The sequence below is a fragment of the Littorina saxatilis genome, linkage group LG3 (assembly GCF_037325665.1).
Source record: "Littorina saxatilis isolate snail1 linkage group LG3, US_GU_Lsax_2.0, whole genome shotgun sequence".
In the NCBI taxonomy this organism is placed as follows: domain Eukaryota; kingdom Metazoa; phylum Mollusca; class Gastropoda; order Littorinimorpha; family Littorinidae; genus Littorina; species Littorina saxatilis.
Window position 1 is genome coordinate 15,285,134 of NC_090247.1, and position 20,007 is coordinate 15,305,140.

Sequence of the window (20,007 nt, forward strand, 5' to 3'; positions counted from 1 at the left end):
AGGTGAAAATGTGAAAGTTTGCATTAAAAGGGACAAGGACGGGTGCGTATACCCTAGTAGTTAGGACGTCGGTTTTCCGTGTGGAAGCTAGGTTTGGGGTTCGACTCCCGGCTGTGCCCGTTGGGTAACGAGAGAAGATTTTTCCGATCTCACAGGTCAACTTATTTTTATACCGACTAGTACCTTATCCCCCTTCGTGTGTACACGCAGGAACAAGACACAATGCGCACAACAAAGATCCTGTAATCCGTGTAAGATTTCGGTTGGTAATATACACACAAAAATGCCCAGCATGCATCCCCCGGAATTGGAGTATGGATGCCTATATTAATGGCGAAGAAACACACACATAACACCCCCATTCCACACAACCGTTCTAGGTCCCGTTCCCGTACCGACCAAGGACGGCTGCCACAACAATGGAACGCTGCGCAAACGGCCGTTTTTGGCATCTTTGAGCAGCGTCTGACCATAGTGGCAGCCGTCCTTGGTCGGTACGGGAACGGGACCTAGAACGGTTGTGTGGAATGTGGGTATGACAACTCAGTGTGTGAGAGCGCTACCGTTGCGTTACCGTTGTTTCAAGTTCCTTAAACGATCCAAGCGTTCCGTTTCCGATGGGTTAATTAAGGTTCCATTACCGTTCATTCTGATCGGGAGGGGAACGGCTAAAATGTTGAACATGCAGCCCAAACTCAACCATCCCTACCGACCCTTCCGTTCAAAGCAGTTCCGGTAACGATCATTTACGTTCCATTGCGGTTCCCTCCCGATCCTTCCCGTGCCCGCACCGTTCCTTAGTCGGTACGGGAACGGGACCTAGACACTCGTGCTTACAAGTGTACGTTGGACTCGAAGCCCACGAAACGCCGAAGTCGAAGAAGAAGAAGAAGAAGAAGAAGAAGAAAGGAACGCGTGTTTATAGTGTGCATAATTACATATTTTCAAGAAATCAAGGTCAGTGAAATCAAAAATGCTACAAAGCTATGATGAACAGATTAGGTGGGAAAAATCGGGAATAATCGACTGTGCAGAAATGCAGTCATGAAAATACGATATGCCAAGACTAACAATTCAACTGAAAATCGCCGCTCACTCGTTCGTTCTATTCATTTTCCCGTACAATAAGAGGATATCACATACCATGTGAGCGCGCACACACACACATACACGCACACACACCACGACACACACACACACACACACACACCCGCGCGCGCGCGAGCGCACGCACGTATACAGTGTTATATTGTGCTATATAGTGCTATATGTCTTCTGTAAAAACAATGTCCTGTTTGTATTATTGTTATGTACCACGCCTGAATTTCTCTATGAGATAATAAAGTATTCTTATTCTTATTCTTATTCTTATACGCGCGTACACACACTCATACGTGACACGCAAACACACACACACACACACACACACACACACACACACCGCACACACACACACCACGGCGCACACACACAACGGCACACACCCAAACACACACACACACACACACACACTCACACACACTCACACACACTGCACACACACACACACACACACACACACACACACACACACACACACGCACACACACACACACACACACACACACACACACACACACACACATACACACACACACACACGATTATTTTACTTAGTATCGATCAGTTTTAGTTATACAATGAAACAAAGCAAAGAAAGAAAGAAACTATCGCAAAAACTCAGTATTGAAAATATCACTTAACCAAAGAATCAGTGATGGCTACTTACAAGTATGAAGAGCACGATTTGTTTCACATCAGTTAAACAACACAAAAGTCAAGTCCCTTGTGCACAGATTGCTGCATTCCACCTAGAAATACAGTTCACGTTATGTTTCAGAGTCAAGTATTTGATTCCAACTGAACCCTCCACCGCCAGTACACAGTGATGATGCAACTTCCTTCAGTATCAACTGTTTGTGTATCAGACATGTGACTGAAACCCCCAGTGCTGACGGTGTGGAAAATTACCACAGCCGAATTATTGTTTCCGCTCTCTTGGTGTCAAGGTCGAAACAGATTCATAATTATGTGTGCTCCACAGTGAAACAGTCACAGATAAGCTAATAATAGTCCATACATGCTAGCCTTCGATGTAGAGCATTTCTCAGGAATAACCTGGATATCGATCGGAACGGAGATAGGGCTCTGTCAGAGCACAGGAGCTGAGATCAACTCTGTAAAAAGAAACTCTCTGATACTCCAAGCGAACATCTTGGTCGTGGAAACCTCTTTCGGCCCATTCAGACAGTGTTTGCAATAATTATAAGATCAAGTTTGCACCCCTACCCCCCCGACCGCCTAAAATGAACATTGCATTAGACATAGACATAGACATAGAACACTTTATTATCTCAACGAGGAGAAACGCAGGTGTGGTGTATACAGCATTACAATAAACAACATAAAACGTAAAAACATAACATGTACTTATTACAGGCCGTTGATGTCATCAAAGTGTCGACCTAACTCGTTCCTACGTCATCGAAATGAGTTTACACTGAAATTGTTCATTCTCCCCCGCTACACATAAAATGCTTTTGTTTTTGATTTCCATCTTACGGTAGGGCGCGTGTGTCCAGATCGGCACATGCATCACAGAAGAAGATGTCCCGAAATAGGCCCACTATTCAGATGAACTGAATAAATTGAATCGTGCCCCTGTGCCGCTGCCCAAAATACAAATCGGGAATCTCCGTTGTGCGAAATCTTCTACAGCCATGTTCACGAGTGAATGGCAAGCACTTCACTCATGAAAACACTGCTGTCTGGCATGGCATTAGCGGAAAGGAATGCGCACGTGCTTGCGCGTACCACGAGTGATGGAGAAAAGCACTGTGCCCGGTGTGTGTGGGGGTTGGTGGTGGGTGGTTGAATAGCATTGTGTTGTGATGGAACAGATGAGTCATGCAGTGTCGTTTAATGTTATTGTTGCTGTCCCGTTACTGCCGTCTAGTGGTAGTGGTGGTACAGCAGTACATGCGATGTGTGGACTCTCCCAAGAGGGGACACCTCCATTAAAAGGACACCTTATCTTGTCCCTTTTCATATTATCTCTACCAAAGTATACCTGTCATGGAAGGACACATACCTGCAATGTAGGGACACTTTTGGAGGCTGGTCCCAAACGTGTCCTTTTATCGCAGGTACCACTTTAGTGTGAGGGTGTATCTTTGAGAGACTCAGAGAGAGAGAGAGAGAGAGAGAGAGAGAGAGAGAGAGAGAGAGAGAGAGAGAGGGAGGTAGAGAGTGAGTGAGTATGACTGTGTGTGTATGTTTGTGTGTAGCCTGGGATGTGTGTGTTTTATGTGTGTGTGTGTGAATGTGTGTTTGGAAGGGTTGGTGCGTGTGGGTCGTTTCAGATTAACAGTAATTCGGCGTGAATGGTACAGCATTGCTACAGTACGTAAGACCCTGCGCTCCAATTCTGGTCTCTCTCTCCCTCTCTCTGTGTGTCTTACTCTCTCTCTCTCTCTCTCTCTCTCTCTCTCTCTCTCTCTCTCTCTCTCTGCACGTGTCTTTCTCTCTTTCTCCCTCTCTCTTTCTCTCTCTCTCTCTCCTCTCTCTCTCTATCTTCAATAATCCGTCTCCCTTTGTTTGTATATATATGGGTCTGTGGCCTTCGTGCAATAAACCCGTCTGCGTTCTCTCTCACGCTCTCTCTCTCTCTCTCTCTCTCTCTCTCTCTCTCTGTGTCTCTCTCCCAAGGACAGATTGTAAGAAAAGGCGTAGCCTTAAATCTAAATCCTTGTAAAATAAAGTTCAATTCAATTCTCTCTCTCTCTCTAAATTTTAAATTTATATCTGTATATATATATAATGTATTATAAGTTTGATGTGATAGTTATTTGATTATATTGTTTTCTGTTCTTGTTGACCCTATATTAGGGCGAGGGCTGGATGTAAAAAAGCAATATTCTTGCTTATCTATTACCCTCGATAATAAAGATTTTGTCTTGTCTTGTCTTGTCTTGTCTCTCTCTCCTCTCTCTCTCTATCTTCAATAATCCGTCTCCCTTTGTTTGTATATATATGGGTCTGTGGCCTTCGTGCAATAAACCCGTCTGCGTTCTCTCTCACGCTCTCTCTCTCTCTCTCTCTCTCTCTCTCTCTCTCTCTCTCTCTCTCTCTCTCTCTCTCTCTCTCTCTCCGTCTCACTGAGTCTCTATATCCTCTCTCTCGCTCTCTCTCTCTCTCTCTCTCTCTCCTCTCTCTCTCTATCTTCAATAATCCGTCTCCCTTTGTTTGTATATTTATTCCCCCCTCTGCTTCTTTACCTCTGTAAACTTGTAGGGGTAGTTATTTTTCGATAATGACCCAGCAACCAAACAAATAACGACCCAGCAACAGCCTGAATCCTCTATAGTGCAATGGGTTGAGAGGTTGTTCTGTTTCGGTACTACTTTTTGCGACTGAAAAGTTCCGAACGCTCTAATGTACGAAGTATACATCTCTGGAGCAAACAATACAAACATACTGCATTTAAATTAACAACTACAGGCCTGAACACATGAATCTCCATATAAAATCCATGAGTTCGGTTGTTTTCTGAATCCAGATCTGCCGTGCTCAAACCGTTCATCACAAGCAATTTCCCAAGGCAAGTAACTCATACTTTGTCTAGCGACAAGAGTAGTTCCCCTTCTTTTCACTCAGTTCCTTCGACAACAGACTGCAATCCGACGGTCAGTTTTCAACAATATTTCATTTAATAAACAGATCACACGCAACCAAATGCACACATCTCATCAATTTAAACAACATAAAGGGGTTTCATACACTATTTTCCCCAGAAAACTGAACTTCATACAGTTTTTAACGTTGGAACACGGGTGCAAAAGTTCGTCTGCTAGTCCCATTTGACGAAAAAACATTATCCTAAGCGATACCAAAACATATACAGAACACACAATATCTGCCTTTGCCGCCACAGCAGAATAACAGCATATCTGTGTACCTGATTTTAGCCCAAAATAGGAAAACTGACAAGAAGTGTTAACAGAATGGAATGATTTGCACGGGAACTATACAACCGCGCATTAATCGATCGCCTGCGCAGGTTGACTGGTTGAGAGAATAGGATTCGATCAAACTTTCGCAAAAAAACTCCTCTTTTCTTTGAATAACTGAAGAAAGGAGGAATAAAGAACACCTCGTCTCAGTGATTATAAAAAATAATGGTCTCAGTTCGCGGTCATGAAAAAGCTCGCTAAAGCTCGCATTTTTCATGATCCGCTAACTTCGACCATTATTTTTAATAATCACTGAGACTCGGCGTGTAACCTCTACATATGGGTCTGTGGCCTTCGTGCAATAAACCCGTCTGCGTTCTCTCTCACGCTCTCTCTCTCTCTCTCTCTCTCTCTCTCTCTCTCTCTCTCTCTCTCTCTCTCTCTCTCTCTCTCTCTCTCTCTCTCTCTCTCTCTCTCCGTCTCACTGAGTCTCTATCTCCTCTCTCTCGCTCTCTCTCTCTCTCTGTCTCTCTCTGTCTCTGTCTGTCTGTCTGTCTGTCTCTCTCCGTCTCTCTCTCTCTCTCTCTCTCTCTCTCTTCAAGCATCCGTCTCCCTTTGTTTGTATATGGATCTGTAGCCTCGATCGTGCAATAAACCCGTCTGCGTTCTCTCTCTCTCTCTCTCTCTCTTTCTCTCTCTCTTTCTCTCTCTCTTACACACACACACACACACACACACACACACACACACACACACACACACACACACACACACACACCAAGCAAACCAAATACTCCTCCACCTTAAATACATTAAAAATAAGTAGAAACAATGAATTAACCAAAACACAAGCTAAGACAACAAAGCAAACAAAACGAAACAAGCAAATCGAAGCAAAGGCAAACAAAATCGTTGTTTATTCCTGCAATGCTCTTGCATAACTAAAAATTAATGTAGTTATTTCAGCACATGATTCGGCAATACCACGGTGCGAGACTGATTTGAGTGTCTGTACACCTCCCGAATCAAAAGAATGTATGTATCAGCTTGACAAGCAACAGCCCGACATATCCTTCAATGGAAACTAATATAATTATTTATTTCACGCCAGGCCCGGAGTAGAAATATTGCTGAGCAATCAACGGTCACAGTTGTAGAAAGTCTGAAACCGAGTGGCCATAATAATAGAAATTTATTTTATTGGATGAATACTTTTTTTCTTCTAGTTTTTATCAATAAAAAAAACCCACCACAGCTAACATGAAACATAGAGCTCTATCTCATTATTCCACTTTTGCCACTGATAGTAATATGAGTGATAGTGCATCCAGTGTCAAGTGTATTTTGACAAGGGAATTAACCTTGCACATCCTGAAATAAAGAAACCTGGTTACGCTGACAGTTACTCCCCTTCAACGGAAGAAATCTTGTTCTCAGAAATGACCGTTTTCCAGAAACCAATTACGTCACCCAAGTCAGGAATAGACCTAGGCCCAAGTTCGTGCAGTCTAAACAGTTTGTCGGTTGAGGAAGTCGCATCACAACAACTCGTCTGTGGATTGTGTATCAAACCGATCTTAGCAGATATTTTGCGGTTAGGAGCAAGAATGGATTACTGGAGTGGATGCTGGAACGGAAGAATCCTTGCCGGACGACACGGAAAGAGTGTTGAACATTCAATTTGTGAAAAAAGCGAGTTCAACAGCGGGTCAACTGGGAAAGTCTACGCACATCTTGAAGGCGATTGAATTCACTCGCCTTGTGAAGTGTCTGTAATCTGCCCTACATGTGTGAGTGGATAACTTAATTAGGATGAAGAAGCCGTGATAAATCTGTGTGATGAAACAATAATGACAGAATTGGGGGGAATTACAGAAAATGTCATCGTTTAGGTGTTCCTATTTATATCTGCCAGCAATCTAAATACACTCTGGGACTTTCCACTTTCATGTACTCTTCCGGTTTGCCAGCAGAAGGAAAACGGTTTCGGATTCCTCGAAGTTATATCAAACGTAAGAACAACACTTTGTTGTCAAGATCTATTGCTTTGGACATTGAAACTTTTGTTTTATAGCTGTTCAGATATTGTCTTTATTCATTTGTAATAATCACGTAGCTATGGATATATATACATTCGTTTTTGAGTATTTTTTGCTGGTGTTGTTCCCTGGCTTCCCAATGCATTTGCCTGAAGAAATCAACTGTACTTTACAGTGACACCAACATAAGAGTTGTAGTCAGTGGTGATCATTTAATTATTGTTTGTTAATTCTTCATAATTTAGCTTCTTAAGTTGCAACTGGTAAATGTTGGCAGACCACACATTATGTCCTTTGGTCTCTGCACAACAGGCATGCTTGCTTCTTGTTTCATCTTAGTGAGATTGTTTATTTCCAGACTCCAACATAATGCATGTCACATATTCGAAAAACAAAATTAATTTGAATTTTTGAATGCGCTATGATTATTGTGAACCTTATATGATGATTTTATGAGCCAGCTTTATGTGTCTTAAAATTGTAATGATCAAGCCACTAATTAATACAATCAAACATAAAAACATCACAATTAAAATAAAACAAATGACAATAAAGATGCTAAGATCCACGCAGTTGTGTTTATTTTAAGATTAAGGATTAGAGGAACAATTTCGTTTTTTTTTTATAGAATTGTGCACCTCTCAATCAATTTAGTGTTGATAATCGTTCCACAAAACTGATCTCAGAAGTTCATGATGCTGTCACGTTTGATAATACCATTCGTTCAGCTGTGCCGCAATACACAGGCATAGGCAGTGATAAACAGAGACGGAGAAACAAACAGAGGCACACAGACACAGACACAGACACACACACACATTCACGCACGCACGTACGCACGCACGCACGCACGCACGCACGCACGCACACACACACAGACACAGACTCACACAACGGTGTGGGCAAGCGCACACGCACACACTCGCACACACTCGCACACACACATACACACACACACACACACACACACACACACACTCACACACAGAGGGGGGTAGGTAAAGAAGATGAATGCAATCAAGAGATAAACAAACAGAGATCAAAAGGTGCTACTCAGTACGGTTTGGCACAACTTTTGCGATACCTGTTGTATTGTTCTGTTGGAATTTGTGACGCTGTCAGCCCATACCTTCAACCTTGACCTGCATCTGTCAATTGTAAATGCATCTGTTAATGGGCGTACTTATGCCTACTCGCATCAACACGAGTTTTGTACTTTGTGTGTGCATGTGTGTGTCTGTTTTTGTTTCTTTGTTTATGTGTATCTATGTATTTGGCTGTGTATTGCAGCGCATATGTTAAAAATGGCTCCAATTGTTATTTGCAAGATTTAAGAAGATTTAAGATTTAAGAATGCGCAAAAAAGGGAGTTCCAGGGAGTAGTAAATAATTTTAAGAAATCCAGAGATGGCACGGAATTTTGGTCGAAAAATGTGTTTTATGTTCGCAGCAGTTTTAGGTATGTAAGACACAATAGAATCATAGATTGTGCGATGTAAATGTGGCATCATCACCCTCTTCCTTGCAATAAATTGATCATTTTCAAAAGGATTAATTAACAATTGACACCATTGTGAAAACGTTTAACGTTATTTTCTCAGAATCGTTTTTTGAGCGCCAGAGCCGTCATTGGGAAATACTCATCTTCCAGACTAACTGTTCAATCTTCTTACTCGTTTTGGCCTTTTCACCAGATATGGTATTTCTGTGCAAAAACAGGGAGGCTTTTTGTGAATTACCGAGGAATGATTTTAGAATTTCTGTAAGGCAAAGAAAATAAAAAAATAGGTGTGGTGAAGGTAACATAGCCCCAAAAAAAATAGGGTAGGAAAATAGGCAATCACTTTTTTTTTCAACTTTTTTTTCTAATGTGTACAAATTAAACCTACTTTTCAGGGAAATAAGTGTGCGACTCGAGCGCTTTCGCTTTCATTGCGTTTTCTGCACTCGTTTTCTTGTTTTTGTGGTGTTTTTTTTGACAAATGTAATAAAAAGTTATAGGGTCGGCCCCTAAAAATAGGGTAGGTCGGGTTATTGTAACCACACCTATTATTTTTTTAGGCCTAAAAGTTTAAAAAAATGCTGTTTTGTCGGAAAGGTTTTGCGTGCCTATATCTATATATAACCTTTCCGACAAAAAGGCGTTTTTTTACTTTTACAGAAATTCTAAAATCATATCAATATATATACTATCTACCTAGCAAACACAATATGCTCATAAATATGATGAAATTGCTCTGTTATTTCATGGTAGGGCCTGATTAGAGTAAAATAAACCATACTTCGACATTCTACCTGTATCTTTTTAAAAGAAGAATGTTTCCCCCATACTAAATGATATACCAAAAAACAAAGTCCCTTCTGACTCGTTAATCATTCAAATATCACATTCTGGGGCAAGTACCTTTAGGTACCTTGAAAAAAAAGTAAAAGCTTGCCAAAGATACAAATTGTTTTTGTCTTTTGTTGTTGATGTTGAAAGCAACATATCTGAAGGTCCCTGCCATGTTGTGCCCTTAATAGAGAAAACAAACCCACTATGAAACTATATCACGTTGTTGCTCAGTAGGCAGAAGATTGCAATTTATTATTAATCGAAGTGATCGATGTGACCTTCACCGTCATTAAAAGCGCAGTAAAAGCAATCTCGTCTCAAATGTCCATGTACGACACGATGATCTTTCTTTCTTTATTTGGTGTTTAACGTCGTTTTCAACCACGAAGGTTATATCGCGACGGGGAAAGGGGGGAGATGGGATAGAGCCACTTGTCAATTGTTTATTGTTCACAAAAGCATTAATCAAAAATTTGCTCCAGGGGCTTGCAACGTAGTACAATATTATATTACCTTACTGGGAGAATGCAAGTTTCCAGTAGAAAGGACTTAACATTTCTTACATACTGCTTGACTAAAATCTTTACAAAAATTGACTATATTCTATACAAGAAACACTTAACAAGGCTAAAAGGAGAAACAGAATCCGTTAGTCGCCTCTTACGACATGCTGGGGAGCATCGGGTAAATTCTTTCTCGTTCCAACCAATATGGGACTCCCCCTAACCCGCGGGGGGGTACAGGATGATCTAAAAGTAGTACCTTAACACACGTCCGAACGGTAAACGACGTGAAATATACCGTTCTATCAAAACTATGTACTTGGTCCTACTAAGAATTTAAATCATTGACAACAAACACAAGTGAATCAATTTGTTTCAGATGCGGAACATGAAGATGGATCAGCTTGATCAGAGCAGCGCAAAACTCATGTTGAAGAAGATGTCTTCATCTGCTGGTCCTACAAGAACCATGTCTTCCTTCACAGTACAACAGAAAGAAACGTTTTGCCAGACGGTGGTCGTCAGATGTTTTACTCTCGCATGTGCTTTCTGTGTGATTATGAATTCGGCGAACTTGCGCGTACATACTTCGAGAGAGCCATCATTTGGCGTGGCTGTCCTTCGTTCTGTGAATCATGATGCCAGTGTACAAGTAGTCAAACCATGAACCTGTAGCTGAATGAACTGCACTGACATTATGTTTGTGTGTATGCATGATACGTATGTATGTTAGATTATCATTCGCTTGTCAACATTAGTTTTGTACTTGGAGGGAAACGTGTTAACTGCATTCATCACAGAATACATTATCAACAACAAAAGAAGAAAAAAAAGAGAAAGCTTTTGGCTCATCATTTTTGATTAACTGTAGTCACCACTCTCCTGTTTAGGTTTTATAAACTTCTGGAAACAAAGTCATGGCTGAAAAAAACGATCCTAGCCCGGATTCGAAAGAACCAATTTACAACTCTTTCGGTAACACATCCAACAGGGACAATTATGAAATTAAAAAGAGAAATTCAAAAAAAGATTCAAAGGACGACAGCGGCAACGTTGAAGGCGATTCAGAAACAGTAAAAACAAAGTTTTCTTTGGAACTAACTGTGCACACTAATAGTGAACAACACCCAGAACGCAGACATGCCACTCGTGAAACAGCAGCTCGAGGAAATGATAAGCAAATTGTTAGACTCCATAAGGAAGACGATTCAAAGGAAAATAACAAGCAAACATCTAGGGATGATGAATTGCCTTCAGGAAACCACGAATCAAACAACACTGCTGATTCTGATGGAGTATGCCCTGTGGATAAAAGCCCAAACCAGGTTTTGCAAATAAGCAAACACGAAACAAGTGTGAAAGATGAACAAACAAGCAGTGCTCAAGATGTATCAACTGCAATCTGTTATCCCAAGGTAGAGGATGGTCCAGTACTCACAGACAAGCAACAATTCTCCGTTCCGAATCATTCTCCGCCATTACCTACTCATGGTGCAGCGCCTATCAGTGTTCTACAAGCATCTCAAGCAGAGGGCGATTCCCAACGGCAAGTACCTTTCACCGAACGTCCAACAGTAGACGATAGACCAACACAAACGTTCTTTCCGCACGGAGTAAGCAAGGGGGTTTCTTTGAACGACGATGGTCTCAATATTGCTTTGGGTAAATCTGTTGGAGCCATTCCAAAACGACTAAGACCTCATAAAAAGAAGAACAAGAAGTCTGGTAGACACAGCACATCTACCAATGAAGCGTCAACCAGTGGACCAGTGTCAACGTCGGAAATAAGGGCCACGAGTTCTACTGACGTAGATATATGCGTGGTGGACCAGAACATTGAAGGAAACATTGAAGGCGCAGTGGGTGGGGTTCCAAATGATTTCGGAGAAGAACTTACATCATCCCAGGCTCCTAATACTTATTCTCTTCCTCTTGCATCTTCAGTCTTCATTTCTCCTTCAACTCCTTTTCCTTTTAGATCATCATCATCATCATCATCATCATCATCATCATCATCATCATCATCATCATCATCATCATTATCATCATCATCATCATCATTATCATCATCACCATCATCATCATCATCACCATCATTGTCGTCGTCATCTTCTTCTTCTTGTCAGCCTGGTAATGAGCATTCGCTTTCACAACATTTTCTTCCTACTTCTCTCCAAGAGTCTCCTCTCTCTCCTCACAATCATCGCCTTCTTCGTGTGTCTAGTTCCCCTACCCCTTTCAATCCTACATCTTCTCCCTCTCTTTCTAGGTCTGTCTCTGTCCCGTCTTCACATACTCCATCTACATTTCCTGTGTCTAGTTCCCCTCCCCCTTACCCTTTTACATCTCCTCCCCCTCTTTCTAGGTCTGTCTCTGCCCCATCTTCACATACTCCTGCATCTCCTTCCCTTCCAACTAGGTCTATCTCTGCCACGTTTTCACAATCTCCTGCATCTCATCCCCTTCCAACTAGGTCTATCTCTGCTCCGTCTTCACAATCTCCTGCATCTCCTTCCCTTCCAACTAGGTCTATCTCTGCTCCGTCTTCACAATCTCCTGCATCTCCTTCCCTTCCAACTAGGTCTATCTCTGCCACGTTTTCACAAACTTCCACATTTCCTGGTCTTCCTGGGCTACATTTAACTCCTCCTCGTGGCCCTGCTCCTCCTTCTTCTCGTCTTCCATCTCCCGGACCTTCGTCTGGTGCTGAAGCTTTGCCCGAGCAGTCAAGGACAGAAACCGACACTGGTCCTCGATCGCAGTTACGACTGAGGGGACAACTGATTCTGAACAGAGGGGCGTCGCCGACTGGAAGAAGGACCTACTCTCACGTCGTTGACCTCGGCAGCAGCACTGAAAATTGGGATGACGACAGGGACCTCAGCATGCGTGAGACTTCTCTTCGAGGTCCTGCTCCTTCTCGTCTTCCATCTCCCGGACCTTCGTCTGGCGCTGAAGCTTGGCCCGAGCAGTCAAGGACAGAAACCGACACTGGTCCTCGATCGCAGTTACGACTGAGGGGACAACTGATTCTGAACAGAGGGGCGTCGCCGACTGGAAGAAGGACCTACTCTCACGTCGTTGACATCGGCAGCAGAACTGAAAATTGGGATGACGACAGGGACCTCAGCGTGCGTGAGCAAACAGGTGCGATGTTGCTGTATGTTATACTCTGTTTTGGTTAAAAGTGTGTGCACCTGCCCATTTCTGGATCCATGGTGTTTGCTTGTTTGTTTGTTTTGTTGTTGTTTTAGTTGTTGTTGTTGTTTTAGTTGTTGTTGTTGTTGTTGTTGTTGTCGATGTAACTTTATTATTTTGTCCTGCAGTTCGTACACATGACGCCTTCAAGTCTGTTGATTAAAGTTTTGATAGATCAAGACCAATAGAAATTAAGTGTTGTCGTTAGAAAGATTATCCAGCATACTAAGTGAAGCTGTTGATTTTGTTTAAAAAGAATTAGGGATTCTGGAAGAAACCTTTAATACACAACTTAAGCATAGATGTGTACGTTACATTCATGAATCAAGAAATCAAATCTATAGATGGTATTGTGGACACATTTGTTCATAACATTATGCATTGCATAGCAAAAGTCGAATGTCCAGGCATTTTAAAACGTGCCTGATTGCCACAGCGTGCTAGCAGAAACATTACGTTTGCTGTTGAACTTATTTGACATGAACTATTTATGAACCCTTATAGGTCTTTATTTTGAAATCAGGTTTGATGTTAAAACAAGTTGGTCAATTGTTCGCACTCAACTCAAGAGTCATTTGTGGACTTGATCCCTTTGAAATCAAATGCACTTTCCACACCTTCAGTTTTGTGGCCGGTTTCTGAAAGAAATAAAAGCAGTATTTTCTCTGGTATTATTTCTCAGAGCTTTATATATTTGAGCTTCAAATCTAATACTTAGCAAAATAATCTTGCGCGACTCTTCAATAGGTTTGGCTAGAATGTCTGATAAAATGCACAAACGCAGACGTCCATGCACGTCTTTTTCTAAGTCAAGAGTCAAGACCTGCGAGTTCTTACAAAGTGAAGAAATGATTACAGCTCTTTTTTTCTATCAAAAATAACTCAACACTGGCGCGTGTGTGTGTGTGTGTGTGTGTGTGTGTGTATGTGGGGGGGGGGGGGGCAGGTAGGGGGGTGGTGTTGCGTGTATGATGGACTGATCGGCAGGCTGAAGCCAACTATACAAAATGCATCTTGCAGTTGAAAATTCAAATAGACCCTGCAGGATTACTATTACTGTGGGTTTTACTTTATTTCATACATACATTGCCTTTGTCGTAACTTTGTTCCTTATTTTCCTAATCCACAGAAGAACATGTTGAAATTCTCGGTGTCAGTGCTCTACAATTCCGCCAAGAAGAACATGGCCAGGTAAGTAAAACTGACTTTCTATATTTCAAACTGGAACAACTGTGTGTGTGTGTGTGTGTGTGTGTGTGTGTGTGTGTGTGTGTGTGTGTGTGTGTGTGTGTGTGTGTGTGTGTGTGTGTGTGTGTGTGTGTGTGTGTGTGTGTGTTTTAGAGAGAGAGAGAGAGAGAACTCAGAACTCAGAACTTTATTACATAAGGATAAAGGTTTTAGGCTTAGCCTAATCTTCCAACCTGTCCTTGGAACATATACAGAGAGACGAGAGAGAGAGAGAGAGAGAGAGAGAGAGAGAGAGAGAGAGAGAGTGTGTGTGTGTGTGTGTGTGTGTGGGTGTGTGAAAGAGAGATAGAGAGTGAGGGAGAGATAGAGAGAGAGAGAGAGAGAGAGAGGCAGGCTCAAGCTTGCTTATCACACAAACCTGTCTCTTGCTTACTATTACACGAAACAATGGTTTTTGAGATACTCTTAAAATGTGAATGTATTTGTATGTGTCTGTGTGTGTCCGACACAGCTGCGTCAAGACGAGTCCCGTGACGCTGCAGACATCCGCAGAGTTGAGGAACACGACTTACTGGAACAAGGAGGTGAGAATATTTTGTTTAGCCATAGCATAATGAATTCAATAAGACATAGCTTACACTTGAAGATAATCTGATAAGAAAAATCCTATAATTGTCGCTTGACTAAACAAAATCAAAGTACATTTCATATCTCCCTTTTGCAGTATGATGTAGGCCCGAAAAACCTGGCCTTATCTTATTTCACGTTATTTATTTTCTGTTTGAACAACAGTTAATCTGACGATGTCGCATCTCATCTCGGTCTATGAATGGGGAAACCGACTTACAGACAACACAAACCGTCAGCCATTGAGCAACGAAAGTCGCTGCTTACAGTGCCACGAACGACAAGTAGACGTTATAGTATTCAACTGCGAACATCGAGTCCTCTGCCACGTATGCGTGAATCTGGTTGATCGTTGCCCAAGATGCCACACTCTTATTAACTGGGTATCAGGACTTAACTGACACGTTCTTCTGTTGTACAGAAGCTAATGTATGCAAGAGATTCTTACACGTCCAGTGTTTTCAAGTTAAAGGTACCTTCCTTCCGTGTAAACAATAATATTGACAGCCAAATACCTGTCCTGCCTGTTACGTGAAATACGAGCTCCCCTCCAAAGACGAAACAAAACAACTACGTTTCGTTTTGTCAAAGATTAAATTTTCCATAAACTAGCCTTTCTTGTCTTTTTTTGTTATATTAATTTTCTGATTCCTGTTGGGTGTACACACCAAAATTCAACAGCCCAGCCCGCCTGCTTCCTCAACAAAGCGGGAATAAACTAAAAAAAGTTAATTTTGCAGATTAACGTAGATTACACCGGTGAAGTTTATTCAAGACAAAAAAGTTCCACTCTTCACAGAAAGCGTTGATGGCTGTTGACTTGTTTGTATGTGCCCAAGTGCAAGGATTCTTTTATTTCACATTAAAGCCAGGACGAATCTGTGGTTGCATAATATCATGGTTTATTGGGAAGTGAGGTACCATATATGGTATTCAATAATAATGAGTTAATAAGAGAGGAAATATATTTTTTTTGTACTTTACCAATTTGTCTTGTGAGTCTCTGGAAAAATTAAGACAACTTTTTTTAATTCGAAGTAGTGATAGTTTTTTGCCGTTTTTCTTGGTATAATACCGTTGGGAGTTGGTTGTGTGTGCTTTTTGTTGTTGTTAATGTTGTTGTGGTTGTAGAAATACATCAAAGTGTCTTAAAGTGTCAGCATTGTGAAATTTGTGATGTAAAAGAAAACCAAGATCGGATCAAAACAACGGTTCCCTGAATGTGTTACATGATTAAGAGTTCACTTGTAGAGAAATTTCACTAAATTTAAAGTTTAAGAACTTTTATTAAGGTTTCTTTTATCTGCATAGTATGGTTAGTTACTACGCAACCCTACTTGTTAAAACAAACCCTCAAAATGTACGTGTTTTTGTGTCTTGATCTTTGAATGAGGCTAATGTATGAATGGTAAGGTAAACTAAATGATTGGTTATTACAGCTACCTTTCCAAATGCTGTGTGTGAATGTTTTTTGGATACATTTTCTTGATTTAGGTCCTGTAGTGTTTCGCAGAAGCTCCTGTTTTTGGTACGATACTCTCTGTGCGTAACTCGGTTAAACATATCAGAATAGCCAATAAAATTGTAAATAATTAGTCCCACGAATTTAACTGAATTAATTGAACAATTTACCGTCCCGAATTCGAAGTGTTTTCATTACACCATATACATTTTCTACACAATTTAGCCTCTCTACATACATTAATTTAACTACAATTTGCATTGCATAATTCTTTAAAAAAAAGTTAGCTTTGTACTACATTCAAGTAGATATTTGAATCATTTAATTTGAAGGAAATTCTTTCCACATTTCCTGAAAATGGAGCGTTCTGAAATTGATTAGAATACAAGCTCCATATGGCAATGCTTCATTATATTTTCACTTCCTTTGTGAACATAATCAAAGCTGTACATACGTACACGGTTACGTGCGCAATGTTGCGGTTATCGACTCCTACTGCATAGTTTCAATCAGTCAAAATATCAACTAATGAAATAAAAAGCATCATTAGTTCCTTAGTACATATAATGGGTTTTTTTAAAATTCTGCATTATACATCAGGAGCATAATATCAACAAAAAGCCCAAGGGATAACTAACTTAGAAGTACCAAAAGCTAGATAATTGTTTCAACAGAAGTCAAAACAAACAGAGATTTAAGAATTCTGGCTGTGGTTACTAAGCAAACAGTTGACTTGACCCTTAAACCCCATTAAAGAAAACCGGCACGGTTGGCCTAGTGGTAAGGCGTCCGCCCCGTGATCGTGGGTTCGAACCCCGGCCGGGTCATACCTAAGACTTTAAAATTAGCAATCTTGTGGCTGCTCCGCCTGGCGTCTGGCATTATGGGGTTAGTGCTGGTTGGTCCGGTGTCAGAATAATGTGACTGGGTGAGACATGAAGCCTGTGCTGCGACTTCTGTCTTGTGTGTGGCGCACGTTATATGTCAAAGCAGCACCGCCCTGATATGGCCCTTCGTGGTCGGCTGGGCGTTCAGCAAACAAACAAACAAACAAACCCCATTAAAGAATGCAAAGGGCAATTCATGTTCCCACCCTGTGCCATAATTGACTTGTTTTTCTACAAGACAGTGCTTATTCGGTGAACCGACAGTGACTAGAGATAGCAGATACCCATCATCCACCAGGTGTAAATAATTATGTGTACTTTGTCTTGGTTAATTATGAATCATTATTATATGTTTAACGTCTGTCTGAGGATTTGCATGGACCTTTGAGAGCAATGTTTTACCTGTTGTAAAGATGTAATAAGTATATATTGCCCATAATTATTAAGCTGGATTTCTTTGACCTTATGATATTTCTCATTTTTCTCATGTTTGATCAAAACCCCTAAACCTAAAAAACGTAATCAAAACAACAAGTAACAAGAGGTTCATCATATTTGAATCTTCATTTATCAAAACAGCCGAAAGTGAACAGCTTTTGCTTGTCATTCTGTGCAGTTGTCTCACCTAGCAATAATACTAGGTCATTCTTCAAAAGGTTAAACTGCAAAATTGGAGAGTTTTACAAATCTATCAAATTAAAAAAACACATAAAAAAACCAAGTTCCTATTTATTATTTTAAATAGTGAAGTTGAGGATTTCTTACAGTTTGAAGATGATACTTCATTTTTAACACGATTAGAATGGAAAGAATCCTAACATTTTTTGAAAATAGTGTTGTGTTAGGGGTCACAGATATTTTACACACTAGTCTGCATTGTTACAAGTGACTTGTACACATAGCTTTATCTGAGTTAAACATTCCTTTTTCATTGCTTCTGACTTAAAACCAAATGACAAAAATGCAGAGCTTGACTGTTCGTATATCAATTCCACTAAATATTTTAGTTCAGCTAAAAGTATGTGTTTTTTTGTTCGTTTTTGGTTTTGTTATCTCGTGTTTTTAAATTCAGTTGAATGGTAAATGTAATTAATTTCATATTTTGAGTATTTGAAGATAACGACTTGAATTAAAAAATACATATCAATTTTGGTCAGCCTTCAATTTAAACAAGATAAAAGATGTTACTAGATTATGCTTGACTATGTGTTAGCTTCTTAACATAAAGAAGATAAAGTCTGATGAAAACGTAAACGTTAAGTTTTGGAGTTTTGATTTAAAACATTTAAGCAGTGCAAACATATAGAGTTCACAATGTACCAAAGATTGTGTTAAGAGGAAAAACTGTCTGTAGATCGAATGAAAAGATTGAATGTATGAGCTTGGAGTGTGTTAACAGACTTGTATTTACATAATAGTATATATATATACAAAAATATGTATTACACAAAACATTTGACATTTTTGTCATTTATAAAAATGTTGTCTTTATTTTTATATTCTTTATTTTTTTAGATTTTGTTGCACAAAAATAATGTTTTTCTTGTGGAGCGAAATAGATTTATAAGTTGTGTTTTTTCCACTGATCACATTTTGGGATGGGGATTTCTAAATCTGGATAAAAATTAGCGTTAAAACCAAGTTTTGAAATTAGACCCGCTCTAATTGTGCTACTGATAGGTGCTAAACTGAGTTTGTGTGAGCCTATTTTATCAGCAATTTCATTGGGGAATACAATTCATGACTACTGTTGCTTAAAACCTTTAAAAAAGGCACTGTTCCCTTCCAGGCACGTTGTGGCATCAAAACACCTGATTCGTTTTATATCTGGGGCGCGTTTTTTCTTGACATTTTTGGATGTTTTATATCGGGTTAATTGTCTGTAATTACAAAAACATCGAGGTTACTGCCCTAGCCCAACCTATTGTTTCTGTGTTTGATAATCCGTTATCGAGAATTGCACTATGTGTATTATGCAAATATTCACATAATAATACAAAAAATATACGGTTAAGGAACTCACTTTTGCCTTTATAGCTTACATATAAACTCTTTTTAATTTAAATACCCTATTGCAGACTAAGTGGCAATGGTAAGATCTGAAGGTTAGAATATTCGTTATTACAAATTGAGCAACGTTAACACTGGTTTAACACTGTGAACATGGGATATATGCAGGTATGGTAGACGTACATGCCTCAGTACCTTTCTTTCTAAAAGTATGGTAATTGCAACCAGACAAAAACACCAGATTTCTCCACTCAAACTAAATCTTACTATTGGTACGTAATCAATTGAACAAGTTCAACAGCATCGCGTTTTAGGGGTAATTATTGATTGTGAATTCAAGTGGCAGGCACAATTACAGCATATTTGCAAGAAAGTAGCCAAGAACGTTTTCCTCCTATCCAAGTTAAAGCAATTTACGGACAAAAGGACTCTGGAAATGTTCCATCATGCTCATGTAATGCCTCACATCAATTATGTTTCGACGCTCTGGGATGGCAGTAGTGATGTTCACTTGAAAAAGTTAGACTCTCTCTATCGTCGCTCGGCTAAACTCATCGTAAAGGATAATGCCCCAACAGATATGAAATTAAAAATGCTTAACTTTCTTCCACTAGAAAAGCATCTCAAATTTAAACAAAGTCATTTTCATGCATAAATTGTATTACGGTAAAGTGCCGATTTACATTACATCATTATTTAATAAAGCTACCGACAGATATTGGTCGGTCAACTTGATCCCACCGATTCCACGAATTGACCTTTATAAG

General features: G+C 40.2%; 1 protein-coding gene across 2 annotated transcripts; it reads left to right on the forward strand.

Annotated features, from left to right (window-relative positions):
• Positions 1-6,864: 6,864 nt before the first annotated feature.
• LOC138961707 (uncharacterized) lies at positions 6,865-15,493 on the forward strand. Of its 2 annotated transcripts, XM_070333379.1 has the most exons (5): positions 6,865-7,003; positions 10,248-13,015; positions 14,196-14,257; positions 14,766-14,838; positions 15,047-15,493. In XM_070333379.1, exons 2-5 carry the CDS (start codon positions 10,786-10,788, stop codon positions 15,280-15,282), a joined length of 2,601 nt encoding a protein of 866 aa, XP_070189480.1. In that variant the 5' UTR covers positions 6,865-7,003; positions 10,248-10,785; the 3' UTR covers positions 15,283-15,493. The 2 variants fall into 2 exon arrangements, with proteins under 2 accessions (XP_070189480.1, XP_070189481.1); XM_070333380.1 differs by lacking the exon at positions 6,865-7,003 and having other exon boundaries at positions 10,135-13,015.
• The last annotated feature ends 4,514 nt before the right edge of the window (positions 15,494-20,007 follow it).